General features: G+C 45.4%; 1 protein-coding gene across 1 annotated transcript in view; it reads left to right on the forward strand.

The window, feature by feature from the left end:
* ACTR1A (actin related protein 1A) overlaps nt 1-15178 on the forward strand; it is a 19352-nt gene continuing 4174 nt past the window's right edge. The window contains exons 1-6 of the mRNA XM_059900683.1: nt 1-144; nt 10254-10318; nt 11583-11658; nt 12369-12494; nt 13295-13419; nt 14638-14854. Of these exons, the coding sequence (XP_059756666.1) occupies nt 97-144; nt 10254-10318; nt 11583-11658; nt 12369-12494; nt 13295-13419; nt 14638-14854 (657 nt within the window). The 5' untranslated portion in view covers nt 1-96. The remainder of the gene's footprint in view (nt 145-10253; nt 10319-11582; nt 11659-12368; nt 12495-13294; nt 13420-14637; nt 14855-15178) is intronic.

Below are 15178 nucleotides of genomic sequence, written 5' to 3' on the forward strand. Positions count from 1 at the left end.
GCCCTGTACCGGCGGCTAGACTGCGCATGTGTGTCAGTGGCGTTAGCGGCGGACCAGGCTGGCAGTTCCTTCCTCAGAAGGAGAGATTCCTCTGCCATGGAGTCCTACGATGTGATCGCCAACCAGCCTGTCGTGATCGACAATGTGAGTTGCATCCCCCTAGCGGGGCTTATGCTCTCCTCCCCGAAGGGATCGCTTCCCGTGTTTCAGTCTGGGCCGCCGGCTCTTTGTCACTGGCCCGGCCTGTCAGGCGGGTTCAGCCGCCGCCGCCTCCGTCCTCCCCCGACCCGTAGTCCGCAGACAGGGCGGCCAGCCGGCCAGCAACCATAGGATGGAGAACCTTGGGATGGATAAAGGGAAGGGTTGTAGTCCAGGCAGGGTCCTTGGGCCCTTGGCTCGAGGGGCCTTAACCTCTCTGTGAGCGCCCGGCGCCCGCCCCTCCCCAGTTTCCGATAACTCTATTGGCTCCTCTGGTTCTCCATCTTGACCGATGACCCCGCCTCTGGGCCTTGCAGGATGAGGGCAGCCCTCTGCAGTGATTGGCTCGCACCCCTGTCGTTCTTCCGAGCCGCCATAGTGTTTCGCCACTCTAAGGGGCGGGGCGGTGCACGAGGGCTGTTGGGATTGGTTTCTGGGACTCCCAGTGGTGCGGCCTGACTGGCTAGGGCCCGCCTGCTGGTGGAGAAGGGCTAAGGTTCCTTAGATTCCGAGCCGGCCGGAAGGCTTGGCGGTGTACCTGGGTGGGGCCCGAGAGTCTGGTGCCAGAAATGGACTTAGGATTTCACTTTTTTCTGTGATTATAAATTACAGAGTTAATAAAAGTCGAGAAGAAAGGAGAGTGACAAAGCAAGTAGGGAGGTACCTTCCTCTTCGGAACGCCTAGTTTCTGGGGGAAAAAATTACTAAACATAATATTTGCCAGGCGCTCTAGCGCTTACACGGGGGTTTCACATACATTCGAACTGGATCCTCACAAAAACCGGGTGAATAGTTGAGGCAGGAATTTTGAACCTCGTTTTACAAGTGTGAAAACTGAAGCGCGAAGAGGTAAAAGTGAGCCCAAGGTCGCACAGTGTAGGTGCCCTAAATCCGGTGCTTCATTATTCCTCTTGATAGTACCCCACGCAAATGCATCAGTAGTGACAAATGGAAAGAATCTAAATACAGCTCTTATTTTTGACGGAAAGAGGCAGTTGTTAAAAAAAAAAAATGGATTTCTGTCTTCCACTCAAAGGTTTGGTCTCACGGAGATTGGTTGCTACTTTTCTAATCCCCTTCTAAGTCTCTAAGTCCCTCCATTGAGGAAAAACTGCCAATTCTGTCTTAAGCTGACTGTCAGATTCGCTCCGTTGATTCAGCCCTTGGGACCTTGCGCACTTGCAAGGTCCTTTCATTTGCATCATCTCATTTAAGCTTCAACACTGATATGTAGATAGGACTTGAAATATGCAGAAAAGTGAGGCTTGGAGAGGTTAACTAACAGTATTCAAACCACCTGGTTTATGAATTAAGGAGCCAAGACTCAGATTGAGATTGGGTTCTAAATTCCTCACTTTTTCCAAAGAATGGTGCTTCTTTGGTTAGCTTTCCTTCTCTTCAGGAAGGAGGTTGAGCTCAGTGAGACATCTCATGTTGGGGAGCAATTTTTTTTTTTTTTTTTTTTGTCTGCTTCATTAGACTATTAAACCCTGGTGGGAAAAAAATGGTATTCCTTCGTTTTTCATTACTCTCTCTTTCCTCACCTCCCTCCCACATACAGTATCTAGGGCCTGACACCACTATGTGCACATCAGGTTTTTAATTTTACTGATGGGTGGGGGGATAAATGACTGAATATCTCTACCACGGTAACAAAGATGTCCCTAAATAAAAGATTGTGGGGGGGTGGGGGGAGCCTAGTTAGTTACTGCACAGGGTTGAGTAGGACTCCTTGTTCTTGATGTTGATTTTCAGAGAACACTATTTCTATCTTCAGCCAGTTTGTGTGTGCTTCATCTGCCTTTTTCTTAGTTTTAAAAAGGAAAAAAAAAAAAAAAATTAGCAATCTCCTGTTTTCATCAGCAGTGCAGAAGTCTGTCCATCCCACCAGATCCTTTGCTTCTGGATTTGTCAGGCAGCAGTTCTATCTCCATACATTTTCTTTAATGTCACTTAAGCAAATGCTTCTTAGTTCCTTCTTTCTCTTTCTTGGTAGTGTATTTGAAATGCATCAAAGCTGTGGTGCATTTTCAGTTTTAAGACTTAAGGAATAGACTTGCTTTTTTCTGGGAAAACATTTCCTTTATTATGCCAACAATCCCACCAAAAGGTAAAATAGGAGAAACTTAAGTAATTTTCCCACTAGGATTTACTGAGCATCTGCCACAGTTTTAGATATGGGGCCTCAGGTAGTTCTTGCTGTTTGATATTTAGAGAGTTTTGTTTTGTTTTGTTTCAAAGTGAAAGATGGATAGGAAAAATCATTTGAAATATTTGAGCCAACTTTATATTTTGCGAATGTGTCTCTAGCAGATTCAACAGCTCCATAGCTTACCATGCTGCCACAATTTTATTTCTGGGCTAAAGAGAGTGTAATTGGGCTTCCCTGGTGGTGCAGTGGTTAAGAATCTGCCTGCCAACGCAGGGGACACGGGTTTGAGCCCTGGTCTGCGAAGATCCCACATGCCGCGGAGCAACTAAGCCCGTGTGCCACAACTACTGAGCCTGTGCTCTAGAGCCCACGAGCCACAGCTACTGAGCCTGCGTGCCACAACTACTGAAGCCCGCGCGCCTAGAGCCCGTGCTCCACAGCAAGAGAAGCCACCTCAATGAGAAGCCTGCACACTGCAACGAAGAGTAGCCCCTGCTCGCTGCAACTAGAGAAAGCCCGCATGCAGCAACAAAGACCCAATGCAGCCAAAAATAAAATAAATTTATTTTAAAAATAAATAAATAAATAAAGCGAGTGTAATTAAAAGAAAGGAGAGCAAAGAAAGCAGGGAAAAGAGAGAACAGCCCCATTATCAGTTCACAGCCTTTCCCAGTCTTAAGACAATTGTTGACCACCCCTTTCATCCAATTCTGGCACCAAACCAATTCATCAGAATTTATTGAGGAAAATGGAGGTGTGTGTGTGTGTGTGTGTGTGTGTGTGTGTACGCTTTAATGACAATGACAACAATAAAGTGATTGGTATTTTAAAAAACATAAGTCATGGGACTTCCCTGGTGGCGCGGTGGTTAAGAGTCCGCCTGCCAATGCAGGGGACATGGGTTCGAGCCCTGGTCTGGGAGAATCCCACTTGCTGCGGAGCAACTAAGCCTGTGCGCGACAACTGCTGAGCCTGTGCTCTAGAGCCCACGAGCCACAGCTACTGAGCCTGCGTGCCACAACTACTGAAGCCCGCGTGCCTAGAGCCCGTGCTCTGTAACAAGAGAAGCCATGACAATGAGAAGCCCGCACACCGCAGCGAAGAGTAGCCCCCGCTCGCCACAACTAGAGAAAGCCCGCACACAGCAACGAAGACCCAATGCAGCCATAAATAAATAAATAAACAAACAAACAAACATAAGTCATTCTTCCCAAAGGCATATCATAGATAGTAATACAAGAAAGAGGAGGGCAGCTCCCAGGCCACATTCTGAGGACCACAACACTTTGATTAGAATACTACGTTTATTCTGAAGCTCAAATCTTTGTGAAGATCTCGAAGGTTAAGTTCTTTCCTAAAATGGATCAACATTCTGGTCAATTTTAAGATTGTCTTCGTGACCATACTGTGTGGGCCTAAATGCAGGAACAATACCAGATCTTTACAAGTTTTTCAAGCTAAGAATTTAACTGTTTGGGGGGAATGTTACGCTGCTTCAGCCCCCTTTTTGAAAAGTGGGAAAATTTAAACACACAGAAAAGTTCAGAGAAGTATATAACAAGCACCCATGTAGCATGTGTCTTCCACCCAGATTTAATAAATGTCATTTGCCATATTTGCTTCATATTTTTTTAAGAAATAAAACGTTAGAGATATAATTGAAGCCTCTTTGTACCCATCTACAATCCCATCCTTTCTTTCTGGTCCAGACATAACCCCAGAAGCAAACCATCATCGTAAAATTGATGTGCTCCTTTCCATCCATGATTTTATGGACATATGTATTTTATAATGTGTGTGTGTATAGTATTTATGTTTTGAATTTTTACTTAAGTGTTATCATCTTATTTGCCAGCTCTCCTTATTATAGAAAATTTCAAATATAAACAAAAGGAGGGGGAATAGTATAACAAACATCCACGTATCCATCACCTAGATGAAATGGTTATCAACTCTTGGCCAATCTACATTCCCACCCACTTCCCTCTTCCACACTCTTTTATTTTATCATTTATTTATTTTTTTATTTTTTACTTATTTGGTTGCACCAGTTCTTAGTTGTGGCAGGCGGGTTCCTTAGTTGTGGCATGCATTTGGGATCTAGTTCCCTGACAAGGGATCGAAGCCTGGCCCCCTGCATTGGGAGTGCGGAGTCTTATCCACTGTGCCACCAGGGAAGTCCCCACACTCTTTTAAAAACGTAACCAATATACTATTATCAAACCTAATAAAATTAATAATAATTCCTTAATATCATCAAATATCTAGTCAATGTTCAAATTTCACTAATTGTCTTATTTTTTTTTAACAATTTGTCATCAGCTCTTTTTATTTTTTTAACATCTTTATCGGAGTATAATTGCTTTACAATGGTGTGTTAGTTTCTGCTTTATAACAAAGTGAGTCAGCAATACATATACATATATCCCCATATCTCCTCCCTCTTGCATCTCCCTCCCAACCTCCCTATCCCACCCCTCTAGGTGGTCACAAAGCACCGAGCTGATCTCCCTGTGCTATGCAGCTGCTTCCCACTAGCTATCTATTTTACATTTGGTAGTATATATAAGTCCATGCCACTCTCTCACTTTGTCCCAGCTTACCCTTCCCCCTCCCCGTGTCCTCAAGTCCATTCTCTACATCTGCGTCTTTATTCCTGTCCTGTCCCTAGGTTCTTCAGAACCATTTTTTTTTAGATTCCATATATATGTGTTAGCATACGGTATTTGTTTTTCTTTTTCTGACTTACTTCACTCTGTATGACAGACTCTAGGTCCATCAACCTCACTACAAATAACTCAATTTCATTTCTTTTTATGGCTGAGTAATATTCCATTGTATATATGTGCCACATCTTCTTTATCCATTCATCTGTTGATTGTCATCAGCTCTTAAGATCTGCTGATTAACTTAAGTTTAAGGGACACTAGAATTAGCTGAGGAAATGAAGTCAATATATTTATGTAACACCGTCACTTGTGGTGTGACTTTCAGGCTGTTGGTTATACAACTGCAGCAAGAATCCATCCGTAGTCTGACGGAGAGAGTGAAGAGGAGGTGGCTTGCAGAGATAATCTCACTATTCAATTATGTGTATTTTGAGAGCCATGGATGTGCTTCACATCAAGCTAGAAAGCATATCTAGAATAGGGGTCTCGAACTCAATGCCTGCGGAGGCCAAGCAGATACATTAAAAAGGTCGGGGTAGCCGGGGGGAGAAGGTAGCCTTAACAACAGTGTGAGGAATCTGGAAGGTGCACTGGGCACACCTGACCAAAGGGCCAGCTGCTTCTCATTTCCAGCCAGTTGTCCCCATGTAGGAATGCAGGCCCAGTGTTGCCATGTCTTCTGATTTTTCAAGAGAAATCAGAAGTATTAAATTTCATGTGCAATCTCTAATTTTTTAACTGTTAGAAGTTAATGTAAAAGTAGTTTGTGGTCTATGGAGACAGAAAGTAGATTAGTAGTTGCCTAGGGCTGGGGGTTGGTGGTGGTAAGGATGGAGAGTGGCTGCTAATGAATACAGCGTTTCTTTGGGGGATGATGAAAAAGTTTTAAAATTAGATTGTGGTGAATGATTGTACACTCTGTGACTATACTAAGAACCACTGAATTACATACCTTAAATGGGTAAATTGTACGGCATGTGAATTTTATCTCAATAAAGTTGTTTTTAAAAAACTACCTTGTGGGGGACTTCCCTGGTGGCGCAGTGGTTAAGAATCCGCCTGCCAATGCAGGGGACACAGGTTCGAGCCCTGGTCCGGGAAGATCCCACATGCCGCGGAGCAACTAAGCCCGTGTGCCACAACTACTGAGCCTGCGCTCTAGAGCCCAAGAGCCACAACTACTGAAGCCCACGCGCCTAGAGCCCATGCTCCTCAACAAGAGAAGTCACCTCAATGAGAAGCCCACGCAGCATAACAAAGAATAGCCGCAACTAGAGAAAACCCACATGCACCAACAAAGACCCAACGCAGCCAAAAATAAATAAATTAATTTTTAAAAAAAAAACTACTTTGTGGGCCAAACAAAATATGTCTTTGGGCCAAAATGGGCCACCAGTATCCTAGAATCTGAGGCTCCACCTCTCAGCATCCTCTTCCCACTTGTAAAATGTCAGACAGCTAGCCTCCTTCCCAGCATGTCAAGAATAATCAGTGCTTAGGATAAGATTGCCCAAGCCACAAGGCCTATAGCCAGCAGGTACTGGGAGAGCCTTGCTGAAGGATTTGCTATTCGTTTGCCTGCATCAGAAGGAGAATTGTCAGTGGTGGCTGGCAGCAGACTCGAGTCCCCAAAATCAAATGTTTAATGAGACTACTTTTTCAAGTAGCTTCTAAAAGGCATTTGTTTACTTGGCATTTGTTTGCCAGAGTGAATAACAGAGTGGCAGCTCATTTGCCAGGTATACAGTTCCTAGTTACAAATACTGTTAAAGAAATTGACATGACCCTGAAGAAATTGACTTGCCCCTTTTATATGCTCTTATGGTATGGCTTGCGCAGAGTAGAGGCAACTCAGCAGGCTCCCCCATCCCCACCCATTCTTCACCCATTCTTCAGCTGGCCTGCCAGGCAGCTCGTGGAACTGCAGGGACAAGCTGGGTCTGGTGGAACCAGACCCAGCTTCATTCCCAACACTGCCTTTGCCTTCCCTGTACCACCTCTGCCTGGGGCTTCTGGCATTCCAGCTGCTCATTCAGGTTCCATACTTCAGGCTTCATCAGCTCCATCATTTGAGCTTGGTTTTCATTTTAGTCAGCCAGCATCTATTCAAGTACCTTGCACATGTGAGATACTGCTGATATACAGAGTCTCTGACTTCAAGGAATTTGCGCTGAAAAGAGACAAAAGTGGAAACCATAAATCCGAATAGAAAGCAGAATGAGGGGACTTCCCTGGCGGCCCAGTGGTTAAAACTTCGCCTTCCAATGCAGGGGGTGCAGGTTCGATCCCTGGTCGGGGAGCTAAGAGCCCACATGCCTCACGGGCAAAAAAAAAAAAAAAAAAAAACATAAAACAGAAGCAATATTGTAACAAGTTCAATAAAGACTTAAAAAAATGGTCCACATCAAAAGTATATATATGTTTTTTTAAAAAAAAGCAGAATGAAATTTATGCTATCTAGTAAAACAGGTAATGGTGATTTGGGGAGATAATAGGAAGAGGATAATTAATTCCAACTGGGGATTATTCTTCAGGAGCAAGGTGGTGGTATTTGAACTGGGCCTGTTATACTCTTGCTGGGAAGGATGGAGAGAAAGAAAAGAACCTAACATCTTAATCTGCCTTGTCACTCAGCCTCCAGTCCTTTTGCTAGTAAACTCAAACTCAAATATCCAGGAAAGTCATCTCTTAAAAATATCTAGGAACTTTCCTGGCGATCCAGTTGCTAACACTGCGCTTCTACTGTGGGAGGCACAGGTTCAATCCCTGGTCAGGGAACTAAGATCCCGTATGCCACGCGGTACAGCCAAAAAAAAAAAAAAATTCTAGAGTCTGAAGTACAGACTCTAGATTACTTTTCTTGTTTTCAACCTCTACCAGGAGATCCAGTTAGTCTGCTGACATCACCACACCCAGATGAAGGCAGTAGGCAATTATTGGAAGCTTGAGCTCACAAGTTCCCAGCGTTCTCTTGTACAGTGTTCTTCTCACTAGCTGTGCTGCTGTCCCAGAGCCCTTGGGTTTGCAGTAAGATAGTCTTTTCCTCCTTCCCGGTCTTTGAGCTCAGTTTACAGCTGCACCTTTTCCAGGCTCCTTGCTGTTCTGCCCAGGCCAATGAGTTTGCACATTGTCTCCTGTTTTTTCTGTTGGCAGAGGTTCCTGCTGTCTTAGAGAACTGGCTTGCCCTGCTCTCCTCCCATACTGCTTTCCCTGTCCTTCAACCACTTCTTACCTCCTCCCTCTGTCTTGCTACGATCAGGCACCAGGATGACCCATCTCACCCCACCCCACCCCCTGCCCTTCTCCTATAGAAGAGCAGACTGGAGAGGGTGTGGAGAAAAGGGAACACTCTTGCACTGTTGGTGGGAATGTAAATTGATACAGCCACTATGGAGAACAGTATGGAGGTTCCTTAAGAAACTAAAAATAGAACTACCATACGACCCAGCAATCCCACTACTGGGCATATACCCTGAGAAAACCATAATTCAGAAAGAGTCATGTACCAAAATGTTCATTGCAGCTCTATTTACAATAGCCAGGACATGGAAGCAACCTAAGTGTCCATCAACAGATGAATGGATAAAGAAGATGTGACACATATATACAATGGAATATTACTCAGCCATAAAAAGAAACGAAATTGAGTTATTTGTAGTGAGTTGGATGGACCTAGAGTCTGTCATACAGAGTGAAGTAAGTCAGAAAGAGAAAAACAAATACCGTATGCTAACACATATATATGGAATCTAAGAAAAAAAAAAAAAAAAAAGGTCATGAAGAACCTAGGGGCAAGATGGGAATAAAGACACAGACCTACTAGAGAATGGACTTGAGGATATGGGGAGGGGGAAGGGTAAGCTGTGACAAAGTGAGAGAGTGGCATGGACATATATACACTAACAAATGTAAAATAGATAGCTAGTGGGAAGCAGCCGCATAGCACAGGGAGATCAGCTCAGTGCTTTGTGACCACCTAGAGGGGTGGGATAGGGAGGGTGGGAGGGAGGGAGACACAAGAGGGAGGAGAGATGGGAACATATGTATATGTATAACTGATTCACTTTGTTATAAAGCAGAAACTAACACACCATTGTAAAGCAATTATACTCCAATAAAGATGTTAAAAAAATAAAAATATAAAAAAAAAGAAAAGAAATAAGAGACAGAGAGGGATCTAGGGCTGTTGCCAGGAAGCGTTTGGTACCAAGGTAACCTTGGCTAGTTAGCTCTCCTGATGTATTTACTGCTTGCTGTGTAGGTCCTGGAAATATCAATATTACACTCGCCCCAGGAGAAGTGGTCAACATGCAGCAGGAAAAGGCTTGCCCTAATTACACTTGCAGCTGCAAACTGTGTTGGGGGGTGGAAGGATGAGGGTATCAGGTGTGGTGGTAGAAGAATTAAGAAGGAAGAAAACAGGGTGAATCTCAAGCAGTATCAGGCCTCGACATCTGTCCTGCGTGGAGTTGATGTCCAGAGTCAATGTTTACTTTGGCTGGGCCCGGGTGGTGCCAGAGATGATGGTGGGAGACATCAGATTCTTCTCAGACAGTGCTTTAGGGCTTTCTTGCTCTTTACCTCAAGAGACCAACAGGTAAAGCAAAGCATAGTGAAAAAACAAAACAACAACCACAAACCCCCCACAAAGCATAGTGGTCTGACCCTGTAGTCAGAACCAGACAACATGTGTCATATTGGAGTTAACTTCAAGTATGGCAGCGCTCATGGTGGTGTCTGTCATAGAGGCCTTGGAGGGCAGGGATAGTTTGGGTCTGAGCTGGGAAAGTAGGTTAGAAGCGTTCCGTGGTGGTATAACAGAATCGTGCGCTCTTCCCACCTTGGTTACGTTCCTAAACTTGGCTGCTTTCGTGCTTCTAGTCACTTTCCTCTTCTCTCCTCAAGAGCTCTTTTATTTCTCCCCTTTATTAATATTAATTTCCCTTTTTAATTCTGAAAGTAAAACATGTTCAATGTAGAAAAGTCAAAGAATACATAAAAATCAAATAATATTCAGAGTATGCAATAGAAATGCCCCTCACCATCCCCAGCCCCACTGCCCTCCCTTTGGTGTGCGTTCACTGTTCAGATTCTCATACAAGTGGTTATAGTATACATAAGTATAAGGTCTCTCTCTTTTTAAAGTAAAGATGGAACCATATTATACATACTGTATGATATATATCTCCTCTTGTTTTTGTGATATTGTGACTTCTCTTTCTCTCTCTCCTCAGGGATCCGGTGTGATTAAAGCTGGTTTTGCTGGTGATCAGATCCCCAAATACTGCTTTCCAAACTAGTAAGTCATTCTGTAGCTTAGTCAGAAGCTTGGGAGGCTTGTCAGCTTTATTATGGTGTCAGCCCTCCATCTTTTAGGGAGAAAGGATCTCTCATTTGGGTCAGCCTTGGTACTCAAAACAACAAGCAAGGGACAGGAGCTGGCTTTTGGAGTAAGCAGACAGTTGCCTGCAGGGTACAATCCGAGAGGTGAATTTTTTTTTATTTGATTTTATCTGATGCCAAAAATGTTATCATTGGTGACTCATTGCTTTGGATGACAGTCTCTTCATGGAACCCTCTTCTTAAAATTCTCCTATCACCCAGGATGGGGTTTAACATTAAACCATACCTACCGTCCTAGTGAGAATGAGTTTTTGGGGTTTTTTAAATAAATTTATTTATTTTTATTTTTGGCTGCATTGGGTCTTCGTTGCTGCACGCGGGCTTTCTCTAGTTGCGGCGCGAGGGCTTCTCATTGCAGTGGCTTCTCTTGTTGTGGAGCACAGGCTCTAAGCGCGCGGGCTTCAGTAGTTGTGGCACACGGGCTCTAGAGCGCAGGCTCAGTAGTTGTGGTACACGGGCTTAGTTGGGGCTTAGTTGCTCCGCAGCATGTGGGATCTTCCCGGACCAGGGCTTGAACCCGTGTCCCCTGTATTGGCAGGCAGGTTCTTAACCATTGCACCCCCGGGGAAGCCCCAGAATGAGTTTTTTTCTCAGCACTTTCTTCCTAAGGCAGAGAGATTGCAGGCAGGAAAAGGGCACGGGTGCCTGGGAAAGGGGCTCAAAGCAGCAGAAAAAGGAAGAAAGGCCATCTGTCAGTTACAACATAACAGTTTTCCTTAATAGGAGGCCTGGGCAGGAGGCTAAGGACACAAAAACTTTTTGAGTTAATCGATCTAAATGAATTCTTGTTTCCCTGTCTCTCTTGATCTGCATATATACTGTGGAAAAAGAAGAACTAGAGGTATTGAATCCTCCAGAATTTGTTTTAATAACTTATAAAATAATATAAATATAATAAATATATGAAATACAAATGACTTAAAATAATAAATACAAAAAAATAAAATAATACATGTTTATTATAGAAATTGTGGGAAGTGCAGAAAAGTAGAAAGAAGAAAATCAAAATCAACTATAATCTCATTCCTCAACAATAATCACAGTAGAATTGAGTATATTTCTTCCCATCCAAGTACGTGCATCAGTACATCCTTCCCGTGTTCTGTCATGTGTTGTGTCATGAAATGAAAAGTGATGGACCTCCCCGCTCTCTTTTGTAGTGTGGGCAGACCCAAGCACGTTCGTGTCATGGCAGGTGCCCTCGAAGGCGACATCTTCATTGGCCCCAAAGCGGAGGTAATCCCCCGTCCTATTGAAGAAACCTCAAGCCAGCAGGGGACCTTCATTATTCCCCACTCGGGCAGTGTCCCACAGTGGGACATGGCCATGAGTAAAAGGAGCAATTTCCTCTTGAACTCTCCCCTTTCACTCTCTCATTCTAGAGAGAGTAAACCTAGTTGGTTTCTTTCTCCCAGGAACAGCCTCTGGTTTTGGAGAAAATATATCTGGAACCCCACTTTGGGATATAGAGACCAGTCTAGAAAAGAGGGCTTTCGCCTTCCTTCTGTACTCTGTCACTACATTGCCAATGATTAAGTTGACTGGCTTCGTTATTTTTTTGGCAGAAGTGATTAGGGGGAGATTCTAGCTGGGATACCCTGGGGATAAGTTAATTAGCACAGTTTGGCAGAGCCCTCAGGCAGCTTCTAGAAGTAGAACAACAGAATCATTGTTGCCAGCCTTGGTTGCAAATGCCAGGAGATTGTGTCCTGGAACCAGGCAATGAGGAGGGTGCCACCCAGCGGCCCACGGAAATGCAGAAGCCCTTTGCTTTGCCAGCTGATTGGGCACCGAGTACAGTTCGCAGCATACAGTTTAGAGACTTGGAGGCTGGGTGGCCCGCCCTTAGCTGTGGTTGAGGACTGCAGGCCCTGGAAGAGCAGGGCCCACCTGGCAGCCCTGCTGAGAGGCTGGCTGCTGCTGTAAGTGCTGCTCTCTGCCCCCAGGAGCACCGAGGACTGCTCTCCATCCGCTACCCCATGGAGCACGGCATCGTCAAGGACTGGAACGACATGGAGCGCATCTGGCAATACGTCTATTCTAAGGACCAGCTGCAGACTTTCTCAGAGGAGGTGAGGGTCCTATGTTCAGGTGCCCCTGCGGGGTGTGCAGAGCAGGCAGAGCCCCTACCTCAGAGATGAGGCGGATGACGATGATAACCGCCACGAGCGTTTTGAGTCTCATGTTCTAGGCACCAGGCCGTGTGCTTTCCAGACATGTTCGCATTTAATCTTCACAGCATTCCTATGAGATACAGGTAGTATTATCTCCATTTTATAAACAAGGGAACAGAAGGTCAGAGAAGCCAGGTGGTGTTTTTAAGATCACCCAGCGAACAGAGTAGTAGAGCTGGGATTCAAACCCACGTCTTTCAGACTTCAGAGCCTATACTCTTTACCTTCTAAGAAAGGAAGTCTCAACTCAGAAACACAAAAGGAAGGTGCATACTAGGCTTATCAGAATTTCCGGGGGAGGGATATGTTCCATTTTTTAAAAGTACAGTCAATATTGAAATTCAACTTTCTATTTTGAAAAAAATTTTTTAACTATTATTTTTATCATAATAATTCCAAATTTAGAGTTTAGCAAAATCTTGACAATTGGAGCTATACAGTAGGTACCAAGGACCTATATAAGAATCTTGGAAGACAAGGAGGGGAGTAGGGGATGAGGACAGAATGAGACTTTAAAGGGGGTGTGAATTTAGAAAGTTGAGAAACTGACTTGGGTGGGGATAGGTGACAAGCCCAGTTTGTCCTTTTTTGGAGAGAGGCTGACAAAGGTCGCCTGAGCTCTCCAACCAGCCACACAGTACTAATGAGGGGTGGGAATCTGACCTCGCCCTGATTGCCGTCTGGGCATCTTTCACCAGCATCCTGTGCTCCTGACGGAGGCGCCTTTAAACCCGCGGAAAAACCGGGAACGAGCTGCTGAAGTTTTCTTCGAGACCTTCAATGTGCCAGCCCTTTTCATCTCCATGCAAGCTGTTCTCAGCCTGTGAGTAGCAGCTGGCTGGCTAGCCTGGCCCCTTGTGGGGAAAGCAGTCCTTTGGCAGAATCGAGGCTGCCTCTCCTTTGGGTTGGTTCAGAGTCACCTGAGCATCTCTGCCAGGGAAGGTTGGATGGTGGGAAAGGGAGCATTGAGGCTGTCTCCCAGTCTCGTAACTCCGTGCTGGTTTGGTGCCAGAGGCTCTCCACTCAGCCTGCTGGAAAGGCCATGTGCTGCAACAGCTCTCCCTGCAGGCCCGTGTAATGACTTCGGGTATTATTTCAGGGCCTACTTGTGCCGGGTGCTATGCAAGGCTGGTGATAGGGTCGTGATGAAAACACCTCTGTGTTCCCTGTTCTCACACCCCCATCATTCTGTCATGCTCCCAACCTGCCTCACACCAGGGTTAGGTATATTGCCGAGATCGTACACTGGTGACCTACAGACGGCATGTGTTTGGCCCCATTAAAAAATTGTGAGCCAGCATTTAAAAATTAGGACATTTCCTATCAAAATCCAAATTTCTGGCTTCTCTGAAAAAATGGGAAGATCTGGTAATGCTGGGCCTGCATTCCTCTAGAACAAAAATCAGCTGGAGCTGAAATAAAATAGCAGCTGCACTTTAGATAGGGTTTGCAAACTTGACTTCACCACAGTCCTCTCCATTGCCTGTTGTCCTCCCAACACGAAGGCAGAATGTCAGTTGCTATTTATGAAACATTGTGGGTTTTTCCCCTCATATCACAGAAATATATGTCTGTACCCTTGTCCTTACCAAAAGAGAAAAAACTAAGGACAGACCTAGAGGGCCATGTGGGAAAAAGCTAGTTTTTTATGAAAGTGAAGATATTATTTTCTTTTACTCATTCACTTTTCCTGCCTGACCCCTGTAGGCATTTGAGTTTTTTCCTCTTGTCTAGAGAGTAAAAACTGTCCCTCAGGCTGGGTCCCTGAAGCAGTTGAAGGCCAGGCCATCTCCTGCGGTTAGAAGACCTGCTCTGCTGGGGGTTGGGGAAGGAGCTTGGAGAGGCTCAGCTCCTTTCCTTCAGACACTACAGGCTTGCTTGCTTCAGTGCTCAGGCTGCCTTCGTACTTAGTCCAGTCGAAGGCTTCTGGAGAAGGCAGGCCCCAGCTTTAGTTTAGCTGACATTGAACTCTAGCAAGAAGTGAGTTTCTTCCCAGAGTGAGGAGGCAGGGGTTGGTGATGGTTTGCCCCCTTTGCTTCAGTTATGCCACCGGCAGGACCACGGGTGTGGTGCTGGATTCTGGGGATGGTGTCACCCACGCCGTGCCCATTTACGAGGGCTTTGCCATGCCCCACTCAATCATGCGCATCGACATCGCTGGCCGGGACGTCTCTCGCTTCCTTCGCCTCTACCTGCGCAAGGAAGGCTATGATTTCCACTCATCCTCCGAGTTTGAGATTGTCAAGGCGATAAAAGAAGTAAGTGTTGGCCCCATGGGCCCAGGGCTGGGAGAGGGAGTGGGAACAGCAGCCAGGACCTCCGCGACCTGAAGCGAAGAGCGGCGAAGCTCCTGTCCTGGGGATCAGGCTCTGCCCTCCGCAGCCAGGCCTCCTGGCAGCTGTGTGATCTCCAGCTGGGTCCCCTGACCCCGACGGATTCACCTTCCAAAGTGCTGCCGTCTTGTGGTAGAAAGGGAGCTGCCTCTGTTTCCTAAGCTGGGTGATGAGCACACCCATGCTCGTTTATTTAATGTTTTTTATACATTACGTACAAATTACGTACGTTCTTTTACATCCTTGAAG

The sequence above is a fragment of the Balaenoptera ricei genome, chromosome 16 (assembly GCF_028023285.1).
Source record: "Balaenoptera ricei isolate mBalRic1 chromosome 16, mBalRic1.hap2, whole genome shotgun sequence".
Taxonomy (NCBI): Eukaryota; Metazoa; Chordata; class Mammalia; order Artiodactyla; family Balaenopteridae; genus Balaenoptera; species Balaenoptera ricei.